The sequence below is a fragment of the Vipera berus genome (assembly GCF_964194415.1).
Source record: "Vipera berus genome assembly, chromosome: 4".
Taxonomy (NCBI): Eukaryota; Metazoa; Chordata; class Lepidosauria; order Squamata; family Viperidae; genus Vipera; species Vipera berus.
This window is the reverse complement of record NC_138206.1, coordinates 9,186,910-9,214,626: the sequence shown is the minus strand read 5'-3', so window position 1 is coordinate 9,214,626 and position 27,717 is coordinate 9,186,910. Positions and strand designations below refer to the sequence as shown.

Genomic DNA, 27,717 nt, shown 5'->3' with positions numbered 1-27,717 from the left:
TTACGGGAATACAGATTTGATCATACGGTAGGTAATGTGCTGTGCAGCCTTGTTTGGGTCGTACCTCTCTTCCAACTGAGCTTTGCTGGGTATTTCTTTGATGTCTTCATGAATTGGCATCTTCTGCCCCACGGCGCACATTAATTTCACATCCAAAGGACCCAGCTCCTTATATTCCTTGATTCAGAGCAAAAGAGGATGGTATTATTTGGGGGTAAATACCTTTGAATAACTCCCATTTGCCCCTGGACCCATCCTTTACACTTGCAGTAGTGGCCAAAATTGTGGAAGCCTTTTGGGAAAAAGTGTATTTTTGAGGTTTGATGGCTAATAACACCGCTTTTTTTCTTTGGAGTAGTACCATAAAATTATATATCGATGGAAAGATAATTTAATCAAGAAGGTAATGCCACACTGTTTGTTCAATTATCTGTACTGTATTCTATGAAAAGTTATAGCCAGATAACCAGAAAAAGGAAGCACAACTTGCTTAGGTTGATCTCAGGTAGCTTTCCTTCGCCTGATTGTAGCCAATGAGCACGAGTGTTTAGAGAGCCAATCGGGTGTCATCTTGTTTTGGCAATGAGCCAATCAGATCACAGTAGGATTCGGTTATTGATGTCGTGTATTGAAGCCGAGAGGAGGACATTTGTCAGTGTGTGTTATGTGATCGCTATCAAGTTGGTTGGGTTTTTTGTGTACTTTCATTGAGTGAGTTTGTGAAACGTAATAAAATTAAAGTAATGGTGCAAAGAGTTGACTGGTCGCCCAGAAAGCGATGTAAAATAGTATTATTAAGTGAACAAGGCTACGGTTATAAAGAAATTAGAAGAAAAATTGGTGGAAACTTAACCAAAGGTGGCATTTCTACTGTACGCTTTTCCCAAAGGGTTTCCACAATTTTGGCCACTACTGTACATGCATATGCCCCATGCATGCAGATAATATGGATAATAAAAGTATTCTATAAAAAGACAATGGCTGTCATTAGTAACTTACATAAAGGTTCGAAAGCCGAGTAAGGATTGGGGAAATACAGGTCGTTCTCGACTTACAACCGTTCATTTAGTCACCAAAGTTACAACAGCCCTGAAAAAAATGTGACTTATGACCATTTTTCACCCTTACGACCTTTGGAGCATCCCCCATGGTCACGTGATCAAAATGCAGACACTTGGCAGCTGGTTGACGGTTGCCGTGTCCCAGGGTCACGTGATCGCCTATTGCGACCTCCTGACAAGCAAAGTCTCTGGGGAAACCAGATTGACTTGACAACCGGGTAACTAAATAACGTAATCAGCTGCAGTGATTCAGTTAACAACTGTGGCAGGACAGGTCGTAAAATGGGGCAAAAACTCACTTCACAAATGTTTCCCTTGACAATAGAAATTTTGGGCTCGATTGTGGTCATAAGTCGAGGACTACCTGTATATTTCAAGGAACCAGACACTCCAGGAAGGATGAAGGATGTAGCTGAGTCAGCCCTGATTAAGCTAAGTTGCCTTAAAGCAGGGCTCTTCAAACTTGGCAACTTTAAGACTTGTGGACGTCAACTCCCAGAATTCCTCAGCCAGTTGCTGAGGAATTCTGGGAGTTGACGTCCACAAGTCTTAAAGTTGCCAAGTTTGAAGAGCCCTGCCTTAAAGCATTCTTGGAAAAATAAAAGAGGAGGTAGGAGACAGATGTTCCTTGTAAGAGAGGCTAATTTCTTTTGCTGTTTGTTTTAAGCTCTAGTATGTAAGCAAATTAAGTTGTAGGCTTTTTATGGGAAGAGAAGACCACCTAGCTTGGCCTGGAGGGCAGTTGCCCCTTGCCAACATCCTAGGCACAGATCTAATGTCATGTTTTTCAAAGTTGGCCACTTTAAGATGAGTGGACTTCAACTCCCAGAATTCCCCCAGTCATCCTGCAGGCTGGGAGTTGAAGTCCATCCACCTTAAAGGGGCCAAAGTTGAAAAACACTGCTCCTCGGGCCTTGGGATGAAGAGTCAATGTCACTGGACTTGCATCTCCAACCACATGCATGGTGAAGTTCTTATTAATCCCAATCCAATGTCATCTGGAATAAGAGAATAAAAGAATGTGGGAAGGGACCCTGGAGGTCTTCTAGTCCAACCCTCTGCTCAGGCAGGAAAGCCCATGCCATTTCAGACAAATGGCTGTCCCATCTTTTCTTTAAAAACTTCCAGGGTTGGAGCTTTCCCAACTTCTGGAGGTAAGTCTATCCAACAGGGATGGACAATTTACATAATTCTCAACCCGTCTACGTCTCCTGTTCCACCACCGCTGTATCTTAGAGGGGGAAGATTAGAGCCTTGGTGGAGCAGAGGGCTAATGCCTCCTTAAGTAACACCAGCTGCCTGCAATTAGTGCAGGTTCGAGTCCCACCAGGCTCAAGGTTGACTCAGCCTTCCATCCTTCCAAGGTAGGTAAAACGAGGACCCAGATTGTTGGGGGCAATAAGCTGACTTTGTAATAATGCCGCTTGGGGTGTGTGTGAAAGCCCTAATAAGCAGGCATATACATAGAATGAAGGCTACTGCTAAGCTTGTAAGCCGCCCTGAGTCTTCGGAGAAGAGCGGGATATAAATGGAATTAAAATAAAAAAGATAAATCTTTACCTTGAAGTCATTTGTGTCTTCATACAGCAGAGGAGGTAGAAACTGATTCTCTGACATTTCCCGCAAATAAACCACCTCAAACTCATCCCTCGACTCCTTCTCCAGTTCCCTTCTCTCCTCGCTTGACTGCGGATCCACAGAAATAACTAGCTCTGTTGCTGACATCCCATCTTTCTCTGCCATAAAATAAATGAGGAATTATTTTTGTTTTTATTCTTCATGCTCAATTTTGTATTGCGTCACAGAAGACATATAGAACATAGAATGACAGAGCTGAAAGGGATTTGGGAGGTCTTCTAGTCCTACCCTTTCAGACTAGTGACTGTCCAGTCTCTTCTTAAAAGTCTCCAGTGATGCGGCACCCACAACGTCTGAAGGCAAGCCGTCCCAATGAATAATTGTTCCTGTCAGGAAGTTTCTCCTTAATTCTAGGTTGCTTCTCTCCTTGATTAGTTTCCATCCATTGTTTCCTGTTTTGCCTTCTGGTGCTTTGGAGAATAAGTTAACCACCATTTCTTTGCGGCAACCCTTAGACTGCTATCATGTCCCCCCTTGTCCTTCTCTTCATCAAACTAGACATGCCCAATTCCAGCAACCGTTCCCTATATGTTTTAGCCTCCAGTCCCCTAATCATCTTTGTTGCTCTTCTCTGGACTCTTTCTAGAGTCTGAACATCTTTTTTTTACATCGTGGTGACCAAAACTGGATGCTGCATTCCAAGTGTGGCCTTACCAAGGCCTTGTAAAGTGGTATTAACATTTCACGTGATCTTGATTCTATCCCCCTGTTAATGCAGTGTAGCACTGTGTTGGCTTTTTTGGCTGCCGCCACCACACAGTGTTACCTCATATTTACGTGATTGTCCACTAGGATGCTTATGGCTGGGTGGCCCGGCTTGGGGGGGGAGGGAAAGAGGGGAACTGGGTCACGTGAATGGTGTCCCGGCACGCACACATGCACGTGCAGCTCCACTCATGCAAGAGAGAAGAGCAAGTGGAGTTGTGTGCCCATGCACACGAACACACACACCATCCCACCTCTTGCATGGCCCTGTTCCAAGTAGGCCATGGCCCAGTACTAGGCCTGGGATTTGGGGATGCCTGCACTAGGACTCCAAGGTCCTAGAAAAGGGTGAGGGGTGACATGATAGCAGTGTTTCAATATCTCAGGGGCTGCCCCAAAGAAGAGGGAGTCAAGCTATTCTCCAAAGCACCTGAAAGCAGGACAAGAAGCAACGGATGGAAACTAGTCAAGGAGAGAAGCAACCTAGAACTAAGGAGAAATTTCCTGACAGTTAGAACAATTAACCAGTGGAACAACCTGCCTCCAGAAGTGGTGAATGCTCCAACACCAGAAGTTTTTAAGAAGAGACTGGACAGCCATTTGTCTGAAATGTATAGGGTTTCCTGCCTGAGCAGGGGGTTGGACTAGATGACCTCCAAGGTCCCTTCCAACTTCTTCTTCTTCTTCTTCTTCTTCTTCTTCTTCTTCTTCTTCTTCTTCTTCTTCTTATTATTATTATTATTATTATTATTATTATTATTATTATTATTATTATTATTATTATTATTATTATTATTTATTATTTCTCTCTCACAGTTGCTACTATTGAGCCAAGTTCTCTGCATATGTCCCGATACCCAAAAATGTCTTCCCCTTCATTTCTGAAGCTGGGAGCAAGAGGTACGTTTGCAAGTTTGGCAATCAGGACAGGCCTTTAGATATTGCAAATGTTTCTTATCCTCCCCGTGGTTAGCGGGAAAAGAAGGAACAGTACTCAGTCTTGTGCATAAGTTGCCAAAAGTGAGAGTGCGTATAAGAAAGTGCATCTCAATCCATAAATCTTTTATTATCGTTAAAAATTAAAACATTAAAACAAAGCAACCCAAAACATAATAGCATGCTCTATTACCGTTAACGATGAGATACCGGTAATTGAGGAACAGCCAAAGACTGCCTAATTTTTGCAGACAATATAGATACGTTCAAAGAAACAGTATTATATTGAACCAATAGTAACAGCTGTACATGAAAAGAGGTCAGAATTTGCTGGCTATTTTGTCAGCTAAGGGATCACAAAATGAGTTTGTGAATCCTGACGGAGGGTACAATATAATAGGACATGAGCCGTGCTTTGAATGGCCCTTTGTCCACATCTCCCTAACTCAGGGGTTCCCATACTCAAGCTCAGGGGTAGACAACCTTGGCTCTTTTATGACTCATGGACTTCAACTCCCAGAATTCCTGAGCCAGCCATGCTGAGGGAAAAGTGAGAGGTTTCCATGCTGAGCCATGCTGGCTCAGGAATTCTGGGAGTTGAAGTCCACAAGTCATGAAGGGGCCATAGTTCCCCCATGCTGGCTCAGGAATTCTGGGAGTTGAAGTCCACAAGTCATGAAGGGGCCATAGTTCCCTCATGCTGGCTCAGGAATTCTGGGAGTTGAAGTCCACAAGTCATGAAGGGGCCATAGTTCCCCCATGCTGGCTCAGGAATTCTGGGAGTTGAAGTCCACAAGTCACGAAGGGGCCAAAGTTTCCCCCATGCTGGCTCAGGAATTCTGGGAGTTGAAGTCCACAAGTCACGAAGGGACCATAGTTCCCCCATGCTGGCTCAGGAATTCTGGGAGTTGAAGTCCACGAGTCATAAAAGAGCCAAGGTTGCCTACCCCTGCTCTAAGCTCATAGGTTCAGATTCTTCAGCAACCCCCAAACATTTAGTACATGAGAATAATTTAATAAATACTACTTTAACTAATAATACTATGAATGATATTAATAAAAACCGCAACAGAGAGATAGTCCCGTCAACCCTTGCAGGTTGATGTTGGCCTCTTTGGTAAGCCCCACCCTAATTTCAAGCCAAGAATGGGAAATCTGTAACTATCTGTTAGCTGCCGGTCTAGTGGTTCGGGCACCTGGCTAGAAATCGGGAGATTGTGAATTCTAGTCCTGACTTATGCATGAAAGCCAGATGGATGACTTTGGGCCAATCTCCCGGAGACGACGAGTTCTAGTCCCTCCTTGGGCATGAAATTCTGCTGGGTGAATTTGGGTCAATCACCAGGAGACGGGTGAGTTCTAGTCTTGTCTTAGGCATGAATGCCAGCTGGGTGACTTTGAGCCCGTCCCTCTCTCTCAGCCCAACCCACCTCGCAAGGTTGTTGTTGTGGGGAAAACAGGAGAAGAGAGGAGGATTTACTGTCTTGAGGTTACTTATAAAAAATAATACAGGCAGGATATAAGTAAAAATATAGGATATAAATAAATAAAATACGGTGTGGAAGATGATGGCCGCTTCGTCCCCCAAATTCACCATTACTACTTCAAGTGCCTTGCTTTTATAATTCAAAGCTACAAGGCATAGGCAGGTCAATCTGATTCCGATAACAACAACAACAACAACACAAACCTCCTTCTTGATCCGTGCTTTCTCCAGGAAACTGCAAGCCAGCTCCTTGGGTAAGAAACAACTTCCTGGAAAATGCAAAACAGCAAAAATAGCACCAAAACACATAATGGTAACCAACAGGAAAAACAATGGCGAGAGTGTTTGTGCTGAAGGCGTCTAGCTAGAAACTGAAAGAGTGAGTTCTAGTTCCACTTTAGGCATGAAACCAGCTACAGTAGATGACCTTGGGCCAGTCCCTCTCTTTCAGCCCTAAGATGCAGGCAATGGCAAACCACTTTCAAAAAAAAAGCCATGCCAAGAAAACTGCAGGAACTAGTTCCAGAAGTCACAAGGTCAAAAAAAACAAACAAACCCAAACACCTGACTCTGAAGTGTCAAAATAATAATAATAATAATAATAAAACCCTAGACTGAATGCATTCATTTGCCTCCCTTCTCTGCAAATTGCCTGATTGGTGATAAAAAGCAATCCACTCCCCGAAGCACAGATTAGAGTGGGAAATAAGGCATGGTAAGTTTACTACACAGGTATCAGAGCTGTGATGGCTCAGAATGCAGGCTAATTCTGCCGACTGCCAGCAGTTCGATTCTCAGGTTGACTCAGCCATTCATCCTTTCGAGGTTGGTAAAATGAGGAGCCAGATTGTCGGGGGCAATAATCTTGACTCTGTAAACCGCTTAGAGAGGGCTGTAAAGCACTATGAAGCGGTATGTAAGTCTAAGGGGTTATTGCTATTGCTATCAAGAATACAAAAGAGTTGCGGTCTGGGTCTCTGTGTAAGGAAGCTGTAGCTTTGCACAAGGAAAACAATGGCGAGCCTTGGTGGAGCAGTGGGCTAATGCCTCCTTAAGTAACACCAGCTGCCTGCAATTAGTGCAGGTTTGAGTCCCACCAGGCTCAAGGTTGACTCAGCCTTCCATCCTTCCGAGGTAGGTAAAATGAGGACCCAGATTGTTGGGGGCAATAAGCTGACTTTGTAATAATGCCGCTTGGGGTGTGTGTGAAAGCCCTAATAAGCAGGCATATACATAGAATGAAGGCTACTGTTAAGCTTGTAAGCCGCCCTGAGTCTTCGGAGAAGGGTGGGATATAAATGGAATTTTTTTAAAAAAAAGGGAGACTCCATTTCAGACAAATATCCAATCCCTCTCCTGAATTCCATTTAGTTAATAATAGCAAAAGAGTGACAAGTTTCTTGTTGTGCTATTCTGTTGTCCCCAGAATGCGGTGTACAATGCCCAATGAAACGCACACCAAGGTGGAGAGTTACAAAAGCTACATTCTGCCCAGAAAAAGTACAAATTCAAGGATTACTAACCAAAAAGCATTCACATTTCTCTTTATATATTGCAGAAACCTGCCCTTTCCAGAGGTTTTCAACCACATATTTCTTTACATTCTTTACAGCCATTTGTCTGAAATGGTACTATAGGGTTTCCTGCAGGGGGTTGGACTAGATGACCTCTAAGATCCCTTCCAACTTTACTATTATGATTATGATAAACATCCCAAAATTTGTCAGGACAACTGGGGATTGTGTGAGTTAGATTCAAATTATCTGGAGATTCTCCCAAGATCCATTTAGTTGGTGTTTTTTTTCAAAAGTTACCTTTGGAAAAAGGGGGCAGGAAACAACTAAAGAGGTTGGGCTCACCTTCCTGATCACTGGGATGAGATGGAGGTTAAAGGAAAAAAAATAAAAATAAAGGTGGAGAGTTCCACAGCCAGAAAAAAAATAGCCAATTATTGGCTTATGCCTGGTTGCACAAATAACGATCATTTTAAAACATTCTTCTCATATCTTACAAGGGTTTTATGGATTTTTTTTAAAAAAACAAACAAGCACAGGTAGTCCTCAACTTACAACAGTTCATTTAGTGACCGAAGTTACAGCAGCAGTGAAAAAAGTGACTTATGACCGTTTTTTTCAACTTATCACCACTGCAGCATCCCCATGGTCATGTGATCAAAATCTGGACGCTTGGCAACTGACTCATATTTATGACGGTTGCAGTGTCCCAGAGTCATGTGAACCCCATTTGCGACCTTCTGACAAGGAAATCTTACTAACTTAACAACTGCAGTGCTTCACTTAACAGCTGCGGCAAGAAAAGGTCACAAAATGGGACGAAACTCACTTATCAACTGTCTCGCTTATCGACAGAAATTTTGGGCTCAATTATGGTCGTAAGTTGAGGACCACCTGTAATGTAAAGAAAATATTTTTGCAGGAAGAAGCTGAAATTGCATGGCCGTGCTCACAGATACAACTATTGTTTTAACCCAGGGGTAGGCAACCTTATCTCTTTTATGACTCGTGGACTTCAACTCCCAGAATTCCTGAGCCAGCACAGCTGGCTCAGGAATTCTGGGAGTTGAAGTCCACGAGTCATAAAAGAGCCAAGGTTGCTTACCCCTGTTTTAACCGGTTTACACGCTTAGTCACATTTCTTCATTCCCACACCCAACTAAGTGGACTGAGTTTTGTCCAGCAGGCTGCACTAAAAGAGGGGGGGGGGGAAATGAATCAAAAATTCATAAACAAATCGCTAAAATTCATCGCATTCAACTGCTGTCAACAACCTGGTTAAGCAAGCCAAAGTTATATCATACTTGGAAGCTTGTTTTTTTTTTTACCTGGGTACTTTAAGAAATTGCAATCTCCGCTCAAACAGTTTATTGATGAGATATATATTTTCCGTCTCCATTTTATGGATGGCTTCTTCTAAACCACTCACTTCCTTTCGATAAGCTTCAACCTGCCATAAAATAGGAAACCGAATTCTGAAGTCCTAACAAGTTACACAGGGACTTAACCAAAGCCGTTTGCTCATTTTCCCCTCTCCAAAATGACACAGCTCACACTGCGGAATGTTTCCTTCCAAAGGTGGAGTTGAAGGTTGTTTGCTGAATGTAGAAAAAGCATGAAGAAACCAGGAAAAACATGTGAAGATCACGGGAACTCTTGGCTGAATGCTACGACACTAAACAAGGAGGTGGGATGTCTCCATGACTGTTTAATTTTAGAAATGTGGAAAGTATGGTCACATCCAAGGAATGAATATTTGTCAAAAGAAGCAAAAATAGTTGAGTATAACAGCAAACATCTGCTCACCTTGTTAAAGGCAAGTGAAAGTTAGAGGCAGTGGGAATACGTTACTTAAAAACCGTGTGAGCAACACAGTTTTTTGCCAATACAGATAACCCTCAACTTACAACAGTTCATTTATTGACCGTTCTAAGTTACAGCGGCCCCGAAAAAAAAGCAACTCATGACCACTTTTCACGCCGTTGCAGCACGTGATCAGTACAGGGAGTCTTCAATTTACGACCACAAAATTCCTGTTGCTAAGCATGCCAGTTGTTACGTGAATTTTGTCCTTTCTTGCCACAGTGGTTAAGTGAATCGCTGCAGTTGTTAAGTTAGTCGCACGGAAGGATAACGATCAACGTTAAATTTAAAATATCAATGGAAAATTAAGAAAAACTTATTAGGTTCCTGATTGTCTAAAAGTTTGAATGTTAAATTAATTAAGATGTGCATAAATTGAAGATTATTGGTGAATATTAGAAAGTTTTGGGTTTTTTTGCTTGCTTGATTGATAGAGTAAGAATTTTATTGGTTTCTGAAAGACACACTTACATATTAAGGGGGAAAGAGAGAGAATTAGTTACGGTCAAATTTTGAGATTGGTATGGATGATATTCAATTTGTAATGGAATTATTGTACCCAGCCACCACATTGCTTTTCCAATATGTGAATGTAATATGAGAAAATTAATTAAAAAAACTTATATAATAAAAAGTTGGTTGGTCAACCATAGTTTCATTCCATACAGCATTAACCTTGTGAACTCTGAGGCTTCCTCCTTCCGTTATATATTCAAGATGAACAGTATATAATATTTTATAATATTATAATATTTTATTGTTCTGTATATGTAGGGGTGTGGGTCTATGCATATGTTGTTTGTAGTATGTTTTAGGTGTGTGTCCTGTATGTGTTTCACTTTGAGAGCCGGCAACTAAATTTCGTTTTTGATGTGGGCCGTTGTGCCCACAGTAAAAAATGACAATAAAGATGATCTTATCCACAAAAAAAAGTTACAGTCACACGGTTGTTAAGTGAATCTGGCTTCCCCATTGACATCGCTTGTTGTAGGATCGTGATCACATGACTCTGGGAAACTGCTGACCCTCATAAATATGCACCACTTGCCAAGTGTCTGAATTTTGATCACATGACCCCAGGGACACTGCAACAGTCGCAAATCTGAAAAGTGGTCAGAGAACTCACTTTTTTCAGGGCCATTTTACCTTTGAGCAGTCAGGAAATGAACGGGTGTATGGCAGTGAAAGCTGGACCATAAAAAAGGCTGAGCGCCAAAGAATTGAGGCCTTAGAACTGTGGTGCTGGAGAAGACTCCTGCGAGTCCCTTGGACTGCAAGGCGATCAAACCGGTCAGTCCTAGAGGAGATCAACCCCGACTGCTCTTTAGAAGGCCAGATCCTGAAGCGGAAACTCAAATACTTTGGCCACCTAATGAGAAGGAAGGACTCACTGGAGAAGAGCCTCATGCTGGGAAAGGTGGAGGGCAAGAGAAGAAGGGGACGACAGAGAATGAGGTGGCTGGATGGAGTCACTGAAGCAGTAGGCGTGAGCTTAAATGGACTCCAGGAGATGGGAGAGGACAGGAAGGCCTGGAGGAACGTTGTCCATAGGGTCGCGATGGGTCGGACACGACTTCGCAGCTAACAACAACCCGTAGGGAGAAATCTAATTAACAACAAAAAAAGACACTGTATTAAGAGGCGTATGGACATAAGCAGAAGTCAGACTGGTTTTTACGATCAAGTCAGATATGGGGAATTGCGTTGGAGTCAACTTGATTTTAGTCTGCTAATTTAGTTTTCTGTGTCTTTGCCTGCCTCCTGCCTTAATTGCTTTGGCTTCCTTCTTCTTCTGCACTCTGCATTCATACTGCTTTCCCCCCCCCCGCCCCCCAATGGGAATGTATGTACAGTAAGTAGGTCTGCCAAAGACTCTTTATAGCTGGAAATGCTGGGATCTTGGCCAGCATCAGGAGGTGGGATGTGGCTGCCTCAAGTGATGGATGCTGGAGAAAAGTGGAGGCCGTAGCCCCCCCCCTCCTCCTGCTTTTTCCTCTTAGGAGCCAAAACCACAGTACTGATTATGTTTACATGTTGCTGGACTGAATGTTCAACAATCCAGATGCTGCTATTGTAAGGGCCCCTATAGTAGAGCCATTAGGCGGGGCCAGGATGTTTCAAAAGGTAAAGAGTCTCTTGAATTAATTTCTTGGGAACTCCATGAACACATCCATATAATTTTCTTGAAAGCCAAAAGCCCTGAGATTAGGGGACTGGAGTCTAAAACATACAAGGAAACGGTTGCTGGAATTGGGTATGTCTAGTTTAATGAAGACAAGGATGAGGGGGGATAGCAGTGAGATAGCAATATCTCAAGGGCTGCCCCAAAGAAGAGGGAGTCAAGCTATTCTCCAAAGCACCTGAGGGAAGGACAAGAAGCAATGGATGGAAACTAACCAAGGGGAGAAACAACCTAAAAGTAAGGAGAAATTTCCTGACAGTTAGAACAATTAATCAGTGGAACAACCTGCCTCCAGAAGCGGTGAATGCTCCAACACTGGAAGTTTTTAAGAAGAGCGTAGACAGCCATTTGCCTAAAATGGTATAGGGTTTCCTGCCTGCAGGGGGTTGGACTAGATGACCTCCAAGGTCCTTTCCAATCTTTGTTGTTGCTGTTGTCATCATCATCATCATCATCATCATCATCATCATCATCTCCTGGTGAACTTCCATGGAATTACAGGTAGTCCTCGACTTGTCCATGACCACAATGGGGCCCAAACGTTTCATTGCTATGCAAGATGCTTGTCAAAGGAGTTGTGCCCCATTTTACTGTCTTTTTGGCTACAGCTGTTAAGCAAATCACTGCAGGAGTTAAGCGAATCATGCAGTTGTTAAGTCATCTAGCTTCCCCCATTGACTTTGCTTGTTGGAAATTGGCTGGGAAGGCTGCAAATAGTAATCACAGAATCCTGGGACAGTGCAATTTTCATAAATACGGGCCAGTTGTCAGGTTCCCAAATTCTGATCACCTGAACGTGGGGATGCTGCAACGGTCATAAGAATGAAAACTGGTCATGCCACTTTTTTCAGTGCCGTTGTAACTTTGAATGGTCACTAAACAAGTGGTTGTAAATCGAGGAATAGCTATACTAACAAATTCTTCTCCTGCTTCGATGGTTCTTCAAAACCAACCAGGACCATACAAATGCAGACCCAATTTCAAATAACATTTTGAAGCACTGTTGTTTCAGGTAGCAATAACAATAGCACTTAGACTTATATGCCCCTTCATAGTGCTTTACAGCCTCTCTAAGCAGTTTACACAGTCAGCATATTGTCCCCAACAATCTGGGTCCTCATTTTACCAACCACAGAAGGATTGAAGGCTGAGTCAACCTTGAGGCGGTCAGGATCGAATTCCTGACTGTGGGCAGAGATAGCCTGCAGACTGCATTCTAACCACTGTGCCACCAGGGCTCTAACTATGTGGCAGTAATTTTCCTACCCTTCATTTCTGTCTACCAAAACTTAATAATCAAAACATAGGCCCTGATGCTCAGTTGATCCTGACATAGAGCAAAATAAACATTGCCAACAAACTCGGAGTTCTTGGGTATGGTTAGTGTTAGGGCACTGACTTTTCTAGCCTAAACTAACTAGGTTTGCTGGTAAAATACATGGGAAAATCCCATTGGAGGAAAATTCCACTTAGGGTTAGGGTTAGGTCACCATGAACTCATAGAGAAAAATGGACATCACCAGTGAAATCAGAGTGCTTTGGTATGGTTAGGAGGGCACTTACTTTTCCATGCTGCCCTATCTATGTTTCCTGATAAAATACATGGGAAAATCCCATTGGAGGAAAATTCCACTTAGGGCTAGGGTTAGGTCATCATGAACTCGGAGAGGAAAATGGACATCGCCAACAAATTTGGAGTGCTTGGGTATGGTTAAGTAAAGTTAAAGGTTCCCCTGCACATGCGTGCTAGTCGTTTCCAACTCTAGGGGCCCGTGCTCATCTCCGTTTCAAAGCCGAAGAGCCAGCGCTTGTCTGAGGACGTCTCTGTGGTCATGTGGCCGGCATGACTAGACACCAAAGGCGCACGGAACGCTGTTACCTTCCCACCGGAGTGGTCCCTATTTTTCTACTTGCATTTTTACGTGCTTTCGAACTGCTAGGTTGGCAGAAGCTGGGACGAGTAACAGGCGCTCACTCTGTTATGCGGCACTAGGGATTTGACCTGCCAAACTGTCAACCTTCTGATCAACAAGCTCAGCCACCGCGTCCCTACTGGGTATGGTTAGGAGGACACTAACTTTCTTAGCCTGCCCTATCTATGTTTCCTGGTAAAATACATGGAAAAATCCCATTGCAGGAAAATTCCACTTAGGGTTATGGTTAGGTCACCATGAACTCTGAGAGCAAAATGGACATCGCCAACAAATTCAGAGTGCTTGGGTTTGTTTAGGAGGCAATTGATTTTTCTAACCTGCCTAAGCTACGTTTCCTGGTAAAATACATGGGAAAATCCCATTGGAGGAAAATTCCACTTAGGGTTAGGGTAAGGTCACCATGAACTCGAAGAGCAAAATGGACACTGCCAACAAATTCAGAATGCTTGGGTATGGTTAGGAGGGCACTGAATTTTCCAGCCTGAACTATCTATGTTTCCTGCTAAAATACATGGAAAAATCCCATTGGAGGAAAATTTCACTTAGGGTTAGGGTTAGGTCACCATGAACTCTGAGAGCAATATGGATATCGTCAACAAATTCAGAGTGCTTGGATATGGTTAGGAGGGCACTGAGTTTTCCAGCCTGAACTATCTATGTTTCCTGGTAAAATACATGGGAAAATCCCATTGGAGGAAAATTTCACTTAGGGTTAGGGTTAGGTCAGCATGAGCTCGGAGAACAAAATTAACATCGCCAACAAAGTCAGGGTGCTTGGATATGGTTAGGAGGGCACTGTCTTTTTTAGCCTGCCCTATCTATGTTTCCTGGTAAAATACGTGGGAAAATCCCATTGGAGGAAAATTCCATTTAGGGTTAGGATTAGGTCACCATGCCTCTTTCTACAACCATGCAACCTCCTGGTGACCAATGGATCTGCTTTCCATTCGTTTTCTGTCCTGCAGAAATCAACTTACTTCTTCTTTTAGCCATTCGTATTCTTTAATCTCTCTGCGGCTGATTTTGTCAATGTGTTTAACAGCATTCTGCAAAAATAATCCAGATACACCAAAAATCAAAACTGTAAAATTTGCGTTGATAGAAACAAGATAGAAAATTTAAGGCAGGATGCCACAGGCACATATCAGAAATGCCACACCACTGTGTCAGTTTTGTTTTTCTACACCTATTAATTTAGCAGCTAATGACATGTAATACAGGTGAATCCTCAACTTATGATTGTAATGGAGCCTGCCCATCATCGTCATAAATCATGATGGTCATAAATTGGGTCACCCACATGACCAACCTGATTTTACAACTATTTTTATAGTGGTTGTTAAGCAAACACTGCGGTTGTGAGGTGCTTGTTGCAGTCATTAAGTAAACAATGCAGTCATCAAGCAAACCAATGTTTGTTCTGGACTGGTTTTGCTGAACCCACAAAGTAAATATCAGTCTCTGGCAAAACCATCATAAAATGTGATTACTAAGCACCAGAAATATGATCAAATAACTATGGGAGGATCAGATGTTGAAGCTTTAGAACTGGGGGAGAGGTCCGTTTAATTTTGAACAGTTGTAAGTAGAGAACTACTTGTATAAAAGCATTATAATGTTCTAGATTAGAATAATGTACCTAATGTACTATCCACAGTACATTAAACAACATCAGCTACTGAAAAGGAATTTAGAAGTACCTTTTCCAGGTAACAAACTTGTGTCTTAAAAGACACAAGTTTTTATGTTGCATCTGTTTTATATGACTATCAACAAAATTTTATCAAATGTACTTGATTCCTCCTGATTTTTGCACTATAGATAAGCATGCCTCTCTCCTACCAGGTTTACTGAAGCTAAACATAATATGTAAACTAAGAGGATAAAAGAACTGCTAAGAAGAATTGTTTTGCTAAGTGGCTGGAATGTGATTGTGTGACTGCAGGCACGGTGTGGTAATTGTAACTTTGAGGACAGGTCATAAGTATCTTTTTTTGAGTCCATTGTAACCTTGAATAGTTGCTAAGTGATCAGTCATAAGTCGAAGCTTCTGTATGCCATTGTTTTCTACCTAATTTCTCCCTCCTGTGTTGAATTTGAAGTCCCAGAATTCATCAGTGTGACTGGGGCATTCTGGGAAATTTCCAATGTACCAGGCACGAGCTAACTCTGAAAAACCAGATCAGGAGATGCCTCTGAGCATCTGGAATAGCAAAATCAAACATACCTCAGTGGCCCATTCTTTCTTTAACTCCATCTGTCTCAAAGTGTTTTTGTCAATTCTATCCTTTGCTTCTTCCAAAGAAATTCTAAAAAATTCTTAAAGGGAGAAGAGGGTGGTTAGAGGATGGAACATACATAAAAAAGATGTACGGTCAAGCCTTTCTAAGATGCCATCCAGAATGTAAATTATTCCAGAATTAAAGACAGCAATTCTGGTTTCTCTCAACTTTGGGTTACCATATAATTATTTCAGTATTACTTGAGCAATGGTTGTACAGTCTCTCTATAGAAATGAAGTGCATTATTTTTGCTTTTTTGGCCAATACACAAAGCTTTCTTCAACTAGTGTTTCCAGATGTTTTCTTTCTGCTGTTCCCAGAGTTTCCCACCAGCGCGGCCAAGAGGAATACAGGCTCCTGAAACATCTGGAAGACACTTTGTTGATTCAGCCCTGTGGTTCCATCTGTCCCAAGTTTCTCCAACTTAACATCTGGAAATAATTAAGAATGGGAACTTCTTGACTCCACACTTGACATTACACTGAATCGGCCAACTGGCAATACAGAAATAAGCGGGATGAGGATCTGTTAGGATATAAAACTGGAACAGTGGAGTGTACAAAGGGGCAGGACACACAGTGGTAGTTGATTGGTTGGAGAGTGCTGGCTCCTGCATGAGGCAATCTAGGCTATGATTGGTTGCTGTGAGTGTAAAGGGGGAGTTTCCCTTTTTTCCCGCCTTTTTCTTCTGTGTGCTCTGTATGCTGTTCGATTTACCTCATGATATTCCTGTGTTCCTGACTATCTTGCCGGCTGTAACTATAAACGTTACAATATATTTATTTACAAAAAACTACAAATTTGTGTCAGTGTCTCTGGCTTCATTTAGGGCAACTGCTGTGCAATTCCCTGACAGGACCACAGGGGACTAGACAGTAGCAAATTCGGGCAAGGAATAGAAAGTCTCCTGAATGGACCTTGACTTATCAGACTTACGTAACCAGAATTGGCCTTGGATCAAAAGGACATGGGAGCCAGACAGCTTCCTGGGGCTGTCGGCTCCCTAGATTTCCTATGGACACTTGGAGGCTTTATAAAAAGTATGAAAACAAGAGACAGGAGAATATCCTAAGGGCATAGTGCCCAATCCAGAATTTCGGTACAGTACACAGAACATAGAATCATAGAGTTGGAAAGGAAATCTTCTAACCCAGCTCTCTGCTTAAGGCTGTCCAATCTCTTCTTGTAAACCTCCACTGATGGAGCACCCACAACTTCTGAGGCAAGCCGTTCCACCGATTAATTGTTCTCACTGTGAGGAAGTTTCTCCTTACTTCTAGGTTTGATCTCTCTTTAATGATTTTCCACCCGTTACTTCGTGTCCTGCTCTCTGGTGCTTTGGAGAATAAGTCACTCCTCTCTTCTCTGTGACAGCTCCTCAAGTACTAGGAGACACTTATTATATCCACACTAATCCTTCTCTTTTGATAGGCTAGACATACTTAGCTCCCTCAACCGTTCATCGTACAATTTAGCCTCCAGACCCATTATCATCTTGCCTTGGTGGCGCAGTGGTTAGAAAGCTGTATTGCAGGTTAACTCTGCCAGCTGCCAGCAGTTCGATTTTGACTGGCTCAAGGTTGACTCAGCCTTCCATCCTTCCGAGGTGGGTAAAATGAGGGCGCAGATTGATGGGGGCAATATATTAAAAAAAACCATTTAGAGAGGGCTGTAAAGCACTATGGAGCGCTATGTAAGTCTAAGTGCTATTGCTATTGCTATCTTTGTTGCCCTTCTCTGAACACGTACGTGGATTTCTCATAACCTACCACGCAAAGGCTGGCCACCTCTGATTTCCAGCAAGAAAGGTCCTTAACCGTGTTGTTCTTTCTCACCTGTATTTAATAAATGATTCTATACTGGGCTGAAATAATATTTTTCCCAGCAGCTCCTGCTATCTTGCTGCTTTCTCTAAGCAATTCACTTCTATCCTGGGATCCCTTCTGCCTCACGTCCATGTTGGTCCCAGGAGCTCCCCAGAGCCATTCGACCGTGAGATGGACAGCATATGAATTAATTAATTAAATAAATATTAGTCGGGATTCCTTTTCTTCAAGTATGCTTGGGACTGGTGTACTTCAAAGTGTATCTATAGAAGATAATATTTGTAGCTCAGGGTTGAACCGTGGAGTCCTTGGTGCTCTCTGAGCTTGGTCGTTTTCTTGCACACATTTCATTACTAAACTAGCTAATATCATCAGTGCTAGTAAGGAAGTCTGGTTTGCTCTCATAAAATGTATCTGCCTTTATAAGGATTACTTGCTCCCTTCGGAGACAATGAAAGGATTTTGCTAACCCTTTCTGCAACGCAACAGGGGTGCATCATTCCGGACGAGGTTAACAGATTAAGATGAGGCCCCATCTCCCCCTGTGCTACCTTCCTTGCTCACTACCTTCCCCATCTCTGACAATTTTAAAGTAATGTTACCATTTGTTGTTTTAATTATTTTGTGTTGATTTTAATGATTGCAACCTGTCTAGAGTTGCCTCCATTTATGTTGAATGACATAAATAAATGAATAAACTTGCATCAGCTTGAATCATTTGATGTCATCCATAAATCTGGCCACCAACTGTTTACTCCCTCCTACTTTTGTTGGATTCCACCCTTTGTGCTGTGGGACTAGCAGAATATGAATGGCCTGCTCAAGAGTGCCAATCATCACTCTTTCTCTCAGCCCCACCTGCTCTGTTGGGTTGTTCTTGAGGGGAGAAAACTGAAGAAGGATGTTTGATGAATGTATGTCATCTTTTACTGCTGAAGAAAAAAGTGGGGTATAAATTTAAACATGCAAAAACTCTCTCCTCCATGTCTGTAGGGTATAAACTAGTGGTCCCAAGGCTATTAGGTGTATCAAATTCTATTTGGAATGAAGACAATTCCAGGAGCGCTTTGGAGCTTCTCAAAGTAGCCTCCTCTTCTCTTAAGACCACATGGCAGCTGTGAGGAAGTTTTACACAGCCCTGTTTGCTACAATTGCAGGTATGCAAGTATCACCACCCGATGCCTAGCTCGGAAATTGGATGTGTAATTCGATTGAGATGAACATGACAATTCACTCTGCCTACATTTTACTCCAGCTCGGAATTAAAGAGAATCAACAGAAATGGGATGATGGTGATAGCTTGTCCTAAAGGGGCTTTTTCGAAAGTCAACTGGACTTCCTTTGTTTTTGTGCTTGAAGAAGTTTCGTTTCTCATCCAAGAAGCTTCTTCGGTTCTGACTGAATGGTGGGGAATGGAAGGATTTATATCCCTTGCAGTCATCTGGTTGTTAGCACTTTGAAGTTGGGTCATTAGCTCTCTAAGAATCGTTGAGTGCAAATGGGTGTGGAACCTTCTCGGAATTGCTGAAAGGACTATGTTGTAAGCAGAATAGGTGGTGCCATATCCCTCCCCCTCTATTGATAGAGAGCTCCTCAGTTTTAATATGCATGGCTTCTTTTACCCCTCTTTCAAACCAGTGGTCCTCTCTGTCTAGAACGTGGACTTTGCTATCTTCAAAGATAAACCTCCAGTGGGCCTCAATGACTGTCGGAGAGCTGACAGCTGACCTTCAGAGTGCTAATGACCAGATGACTGCAAAGAATATAAATCCTTCCATTCCCCACCCACTCAGTCAGAACTGAGGAGGCTTCTAGGAGAAGTGAAATGTCTTCAAGCAAACAAAGAAACTCCCGTTGCCTTTTGAAAAAACACTTTTGGGATAGCCATGACCTGGATGACTAAGAAACTCCATTGGCATGGTGGTAGCTTGAAACCAACTTCTTAGCAGGCCTCTAACAGACCCTTACCTGTCATTTCGTCAAGATCTTCCTTCAACTTTTTAATATCCTCTTCCAAGAACTGAATCTGATTTGAGTGTTCGGTGCTTCCCACATTCTTGTAGGCAGTCCAGTAGTCTATTTCAGTTTGTTTTTGGATAAGTTTCTGTTCAACATAATGTATCTGTAAACGCGTATCTAGTGGAAGGCAACAAGGCATCATTTTCAGTACAGTTATAGTATTAATACACTGGAGAAGAGCCTCATGCTGGGAAAGATTGAGGGCAAGAGAAGAAGGGGACGACAGAGAATGAGGTGGCTGGATGGAGTCACTGAAGCAGTAGGCGTGAGCTTAAATGGACTCCAGAAGATGGTAGAGGACAGGAAGGCCTGGAGGAACGTTGTCCATGGGGTCGCAATGGGTCGGACACGACTTCGCAGCTAACAACAACATAGTATTAATAACAGTGATTGCTTCACAGAACTATTGATAAATACAGGGAGACCTGTATTTATACTAGACCTCAATGTACCGACATCCCAAAACAATTAACATCACAAGTACCATGACTTCCTTCACAAGTGATGCGGTTTTGTTTTTATTTTTACTTTTATATTTAGATCCTGCTTGTTCCTCAGAAGCTTAAGGCAGCATCTAGGCATTTTCTGTTCCCATTTTTCTCAGAAGACATAGCTCTATGACAGGGGTCTCCAAACCTAACCTCTTCATGAACTTCAATTCCCAGAAATCCCCAGCCAGCATGACAAATTCTGGGAGTTGAAGTCCACAAGTCTTAAAGTGGCCGTGACTGGAGATGCCTGCTCTGTGAGATAAATTGAGAAGAATAAGTAGCCCCAAGTCATCTAGTGAATTTATGTGGCTGAAGGTAGACTAAAAACTGAAAATTCTCCTCTTTTGTTGATCCAAAAGTTTTATTAGTTTATAACATGCGATACAATGAAAATACAAAAGTAAATAGCGGAAAAGATGGGGGAGGGAAAAGGGAGTAGAGAAGTGAGGTAAGGGAGAAAAAAAGAAAAAAAGAAGACATTGACTTCTGACTTCCTTCGGTGCAATAGAATATCAACTTCAAACCTCAAGTTTTTATATTATTTTTATACAAAATAATATAAACAAGCCATTTCAATAGCATCAAGTCTATCTAATTGGTAAGACCCAAAATCAAAGTTTCATTTTTTTTCCACCTCAAGAAAATTCTCCTCTTAACCACTTCACCTTACCAACTATCTTAGTTTTTAGATTTATGCTTGCCTCTCATTCAGGTCCAGGTAAGTCCTCTATTTACGACCACAACTGAGCTCAACATTTCCATTGCTAGCCAAGACAGTTGTTAAGTAAGCTTTGCCTCAACTGACGACCTTTCCTGCCACAATTATTAAGTGAACCACTGCAGTTGTTAAGTTAGGAGTACGTCTGTTGAGTGAATCTGGCTTCCTCATTGACTTTGCTTGTCAGAAGGTCACAAATGGGGATCACGTGACCCCAGGACATTGCGACCCTCATAAATTCTGGCCAGCTGTCAAGCATCCAAATTTTGATCAAGTGACCATGGCAATGGTGCAACGGTCATAAGTGTGGCAACGGTCATAAGTGTGAAAACGGTCATAATTCCCTTTTTCTCCCCCAGTTCATTGTAACTTTGAACGGTCAACAAATGAATGGTTGAAAGTTGAGGGCTACCTGTACACCTGTCCCAAATTTTTTCCCCATCAGCATCAAAGCAGCCACTCAGGAACATCCTGTGGGGAAAAAAATCCTTAAGTCCCTCCAGAAATGACCCTTGTTCTTCGTCCCTCGAGAAGCACAACTCACCTCTAATAAGTTTCTCCTGATCCTTGATGTACTGCCATTTGGCCATCATTGCTTTCTCAACGTCATCCCGGGTAACAATTTCTATATTTTCAAGCTCCTTCTCCTGTTCTTTCAGCTTCGTTAGTAGAGCTCGGATGTGTTCAATCTGTTCAAATTTGAGTTGCTGATTCTGGTGGTGGGGTAGAGAATTTTTGATGGTTTGAAAAAGCCAAGCTTGCGAAACTTATTCAGGCGTGTGGCAAGCAAAACCATCCAGCCTCAAAAGCGATTTGGAACAAGGTTCACTGTCCTCTTGATGATTCCGATGGAAATAATGGATTTCTATTTCTGCTTTATTTATTTATCTATTTAGCGGACAGTATTTATATGGCCACCTTTCTCACACATGGGCCATCCAACACCAAAAATTCCATAACTATCTAAAATCAATAAAAATAAATAAATAGAGAAAACCCAAGAGCTTAGGACAACAGACTCCTGTCAAAGCAAACTTCACTCCCTTCTGGCACTGATGATTGTTACCTGGTTTGGTAATGAAACATCTACAAGAAAGCCAACAAATTCAGACAGCATCAAGAACCCCACAGTCCTCCTCTTCCTCCTCCTCCTCCTCCTCCTCCTCCTCCTCCTCCTCCTCCTCCTCCTCCTTCTTTCTGCAAACCCACTCCCTTCTAGCACTGATGATGTTACCTAGTTGGGTAATGAAAGATGTGCAAGAAAACCCCAACTTCAGAAAACATCAAGGATCCCACGGAACCCGTTTGATTATTTTGCCTCGGTGCAGGAGTATTTTAATCAGTAAGTTGCAGCTCAACTCCAGCCCTACCCCACACGATATGTCACTGCTTCTTTACACAGGATGAACATAACTTTTATTTATTTATCTAGTTTTATTTTTATAGCCACCCAGTATTGTCACTGATGCAACGAACATGGATTTGGGCTATATTCTGGGAGACAGTGGAGGACAGGGGGGCCTGGCAAGCAATGCTCCATAGAATTGCAAAGAGTCGGATGTGATTTAGCACCTAAACAACAAAATAGAGCCACCCATCTCACAAAGACGTGACCTTAGATCAGGGGTCTTCAAACTTGGCCCTTTTATGACTTGTGGACTTCAACTCCCAGAATTCCTCAGCCAAGCGTTGAAGTCATAAAAGGGCCAAGATTGAAGACCCCTGCCTTAGATAGTTAAAACCTCAATAATAATTTGAAAACAATCAAAATAAATAAACAAAGTAAGTGGGTAAGACTCAGGAAACTTGGAGAACGAACGAAACTCCATGTCTTGCAATCACCTTGCAGGTTCTCTAGACAGGGGTCTTCAAACTTGGCCCTTTTATGACTTGTGGACTTCAACTCCCAGAATTGCTCAGCCAGGCTGAGGAATCCTGGGAGTTGAAGTCCACAAGTCATAAAAGGGCTAATTTTGAAGAGCCCTGCTCTGGGATCTCCAAGGGGAAAAAAAACATTTTGTAAAGGCCTTTTGTAAGGCTGACAGAGATGGGGCTAACCTCATCTCGAGAGGTTATGTGTGGGAGACACATGCCACCAACTGAAGTTGTGCTACTCACTAAGCTAGACAATTCCTCTCCTCATTTGTGATCCCTAACCTGCCAAAGACACCATGCAGGGGAATTGTGCCATCTCAGTTTTGCTGGACAAGGTAATTTAAGGACAGGGATTGGTGGATTCTTGGCAGCCCTCCCCACCTAGCAAATATCACCATCTGGCAGCAAAACATCTGCCAATCGCTCTGCCCCGTGTGGGAAGGCATTGGGAAGGAGGGCAAGACTTTACCAAGAGCTAGATCAGCAGATTTAGCCATCTGTCAAGGTTTGCTCCCATTTTGTCCAACTGTTTTGCACAAATGCATTCGGAGGAAGTCTAGGTCAGGGCTTTTCAACCTTGTCACCCATTGTACCACTTTTAGGATATGGCAACATCCGAGTACCACCAGTCACCTAACAAGGTGTCAAAAACTTGATGACCAAAAAAAAAAAAGAAAAGAAAAAAGTGATGAAGTACAGGTAGTCCTCGACTTACAACAGTTCGCTTAGTGACTGTTTGAAGTTACAACGGCACTGAAAAAAGTGCCCCCCCAAGCCACAGCCGAGCAAGACACCTGCCTGCCTGGCGATGCTCCTCCTCCTGTCCAACGTTTTCATTGTTGTAAGCATTTCTGTTGAAGATTGGCAGCGGGGGTGGGGTGGGGGGTGTTTGGTTTTTATTCCCCCCCGTCTGCTGGGTGGTTGCAGCAGGTTTTGGTCACTTCACATGACCCTGGAACACTGTGACCGTCATAAATATGAATCAGTTGCCAAGCATCTGAATGTAAATCACAAGACCCTGGAGATGCTGCAACATTCCAGCTGACCTGGGCTCCGAAGCACCAGGATCAGTGCTGAGCTCCAGCTGGAGCCTGGCGCTGATCCTGGGGCTTCCGCTGAGCCCTGACAGCCCTGCAGCTCCAGCCGTCTCTCGCTCAGGCTTGTGCGGTGCTGCCACCGGTTCAGCTCATTCCCCTCCCCCGCTACCACTTTTCTAACATGGTTGCGTACCACCTGCCAGGTGCCTATGTACTACAAGTGGTACCCGTACCACTGGTTGAAAAGCCCTGCTCTAGAGAAGGGATGTCCAACCTTGGCAATACCTGTGAACTTCAACTCCCAGAATTCCCCAGCCAGTCTGAGGAACTGAAAAAGCTTCTTGGATGAGAAGCAAAAAGTATTCAAAGAAAGCACTAAGAAAGTCCAGTTGCCTTTTGGAAAAAAACAACACTTTGGGGTTAACCTTGATTTGATGGCACATCAATCAATCAATCAATCAATCAATCAATCCAGAGCATTTCCAATCTCTCCACCTTTACAAACCTGGAGCCATTGCTGCTTCTCAGAAGCAGTTATTTAGACATTTAAAAGCAGGTATGTGAGGAACTGATCCTCAGTTCTATATCAGAGGCCCCCAACCTTTTGAGCACCAGGGACCGGTTCCGTGGAGAGAGGTTTTTCCGCAGACCGGAGGGTGCGTGGTTTTGTGTGCTACCTGCATCTCGCGGATGGGGCTTGGCTTGTTTGTGCAGGCCGGTTGCTGGCACGCCGCGGCCCGGTACTGGTCCACAGACCGGAGGTTGGGGACCCCTGTTCTATATTACAAACAGGTGTTTTGTAACTAACACAGGGTCCATCCTGAACCAGTGGTGGGATTCAGCCGGTTTGCACCACTTCGGCAGAACCAGTAACTAATTTTTTGTTGCCCAGGCCCAGAATGGACTTCCGGAAGCGGCATCCACACAGAGAACCGGTTGTTCACATATCTGAATCCCACCACTGTCCTGAACCTCAAGGAGATTTATTTGCTTGCTTACTCTTTCTTTGCTTCTCTCATTCTCTGCTTCCAATTGCTTGATTTCACCGAGAAGCTGATCAATGACCTCTTCCTTAATCTGAATTCTGAAGGTAATGAAAGACAAAAATAAGATGTCACGCTTTCAGAAAACGTAAGCTCTCTTTGCAAGCAAACATAGAATACAAGTGGGAGAAACAGGTCGAACATTTGAATTCCTTGCTTGGGGTTTTATTTAAAGGACTACAGTGAAACCTGGATTCGATGAATGTTGAAAGACCGAAATCCCAATTTTTGTGATCATTTTACCACAATGCTTACCATTTGCATAATGCAAATGAAATTAAGTGACACAAATGAGGTTATTTGCATTGCCACATACTTTGCAAACCACCTTTTCTGCCAACTGATTAATCTCCATGAGCTGGAAGCACACATTTAGTGATGATTTAATCAAGAATTTAATCAAATATTTTTGCAGATTTTTCCCATTATTATATCCCAAAGAAGCTGACAGCTAGCAGTCCCTATCCCATTTCTTGGGAGTTTTATGCAGAATGAGGGAAAAAAAAGATAAAACAACAATGCACCCCCAAAGTGGACAGTTGTGGGAAGAACCATTTTCTGCCGCTTTTTCACTCCTCAATGTATTAAAGCAGGGTTCCCCAAATTTGACAACTTTAAGTCTTGTGGACTTCAACTCCCAGAATGGCTAAGAAATTCTGGAAATTTAAGTCCACATGTGGCAACTGAGATGTAGTTCCTAGTAGGGCCTTGTTTTGTGTGTACCCTCTAGGACTTGGAGTGATCATGAAGTTTTGAGTTTGATCATGGATCTGGAGTTTCATCATGGAGGGGACAGAATTAATTAACCCAGTGGCCAGCAATGGCAACTGAGATGTAGTTCCTAGCAGGGCCCTGCTTTGTGTGTACCATCTAGGTCTAGGACTTGAAATGATCACGGAGGAGTAACATTAGTTAACCAAGTGGTCAGCCAGGGAATAAATTTAACACAGTCCAGACTGGAGCTAAATCTAACCGGGTTCAATGGTTATTCAGTTGAACCTTTGACTCTGCTTATTTATTTACAGGTCAACAGTCTATGCCTGTTGAGTCTCTTGGACAGCGAGACAAAATATTTTAGAAAAATAATTTTCAAACTTTTTCAGGCTGTGAAAATAATTAGACAAAAAGTAATCCTCAACCAAGAGGCAAAGCTCTAAAAAAAATGGGCTACATTTCTCTATCTTGGTCTCTTGTGAAATTCCATCAAGTTCATGTGAAACCTTTACGTTCCTTGCTGTAGAATATATTTCCCAGAACATGGGTTGATTTATTTGTTACCAAATAATAAAGTCATTATGAAAAAATGCCAGTGACTACCGTATATCAAGTGCAAACTCTATTTTTAACTGTCAAGAGTTTAAATTTTGCACATTTTTTTCTCCTGCCTGCTCTACGTAAAGGCTACCAGTGATTTTGGATAAGAGAAACAATTTCCATCACTGTGTGTGAACTACATTTTATAATTCCCCCTTCCCCTTAAGTGTTGCATACATGCTGGCTCTCTAAATTAAAATATTTACTCTTAACTTCAAAGCAGTTTATTATCTTCCTGTATATTCTGCTGATATATAATTTGGCTTTTCTGCAATTAGATTTCCGCTCTGTTCCATTGGTTGGAAAAACAGTCTTAGACTAAACTTTGCATAATAAACCTGGTTTTGAATTGTCATTCTTATTTTTGACTGCTTTGGAAGCTTACATGACATAATTCTTTCTACCCATAAGTCCGAGCTCTTGGAGAAAACGTGGGATATAAATCTAACTGATAAATAATGGAAATACATCAAAAGATAACTGGGGGAATTCTCACTAACAGCTCAAGGAAAGCTTAGCACAGAAATGTAATTGACCATCAAACAATAAAGTAATCCTGGAAAATGGTGAATGGGAGAAGACAAAATTTAATGAAATATTCTGCAAGAAGGCATGGAAGAATGGCAAGAATCATGAATAGGAACATGTTACAATTGTCACCTAATAACCAACAACTCGAAAAAGTAGAGATAGTCCTTGTCTTACAACTGTTAACTTAGCAACTATTCAAAGTTATGACGGATCCTGAAAAAAACCACTTATGACTGGGATTCAAAGTTCTGACAGCCACCCACCCTTCCTCTAGTCACATGACTACATTTTGGATGCTTGACAACAGGTCTGGCTGTTTGCAGCATCCCACAGTCATTACGATATTTCGCAGTGGGGTTGGACTAGAAGACCTCAAAGGTCCCCTCCAACTCTGTTATTCTGATAGTTTTTAAAAACAGCAGAAAACGGGATGTTTTTTTATTGCGTTCAGTCATTGTAAATCCTGCGTTTTACAATGGTCTTTTGCTGGAAGAAAGTATTTTTTTGCCAGTAAAAATGTTTGTTTTTTTAAATTCTGTAAAAGTAAATAATTAGTATTTACTTTTAGCATCTGGCAAAAAAACACCCATTAGATAGAATCGGTTCACTTAACGACCGTCATATTCATTTAAGGACCGTTGCATTTGTTTAATAACTATGGCATTTGTTTAATGGCCAAAGTGTTTGTTTCATGACCACTGGAAAAATTTTTTACAAAAACATGAGTTTAACAAATATAATTCCAGGCTCAATTACAGTTGTAAATTGAGGATTACCTCCATAGGTCTGCTGTTCCATAAGTTCAACTGGATAGAGAATAGTAGTATTGCTATCCCACAAATAGGTAGTCAGTTCACTAAATAGAGCTGAGGTAAAAATTTTGAATTTTTACGACATATACGTACTGAAATGCCAATAGGGCTTCTGGAAAATAGGTTCTAGGCTCTTTGGATATTTGTGAAATCCCTTTTTTCTTCTTATCCTTCTTCTTTTCCTTTGCCATGGCTTATGTCTTTATGAGGTCAAATAAATCTAGAGGGTCAAGAAAGATAATAAATTAAGACAGTACATAAGCAGTGGGCTGGTGATTCCAACACAATCCTACTGAGATTTCTGAGACATCTTTTTCTACCATTAATACTGATTTCCTGAGGATGAGGTACAGACTGCAGCCTAAATAATTATTTATTTAACTTTCCTCGTTATCTTTATAACAGTTCTAGGAGAAAGGCTTATTTATAAATTGAAAGCTAAGTTTTGGA

At 42.2% G+C, this 27,717-nt stretch overlaps 1 protein-coding gene across 1 annotated transcript; it reads right to left on the bottom strand.

Moving 5' to 3' along the window:
• Positions 1-27,458, bottom strand: CCDC83 (coiled-coil domain containing 83; the record flags this gene model as incomplete). Its single annotated transcript, XM_081327857.1, is given in 11 exon segments — positions 1-177; positions 2,622-2,795; positions 6,028-6,033; positions 6,035-6,095; positions 8,669-8,790; positions 14,297-14,365; positions 15,547-15,638; positions 19,396-19,563; positions 21,200-21,368; positions 24,567-24,651; positions 27,361-27,458. Coding segments are annotated over 11 exon segments (1,221 nt in total).
• Positions 27,459-27,717: the final 259 nt, after the last annotated feature.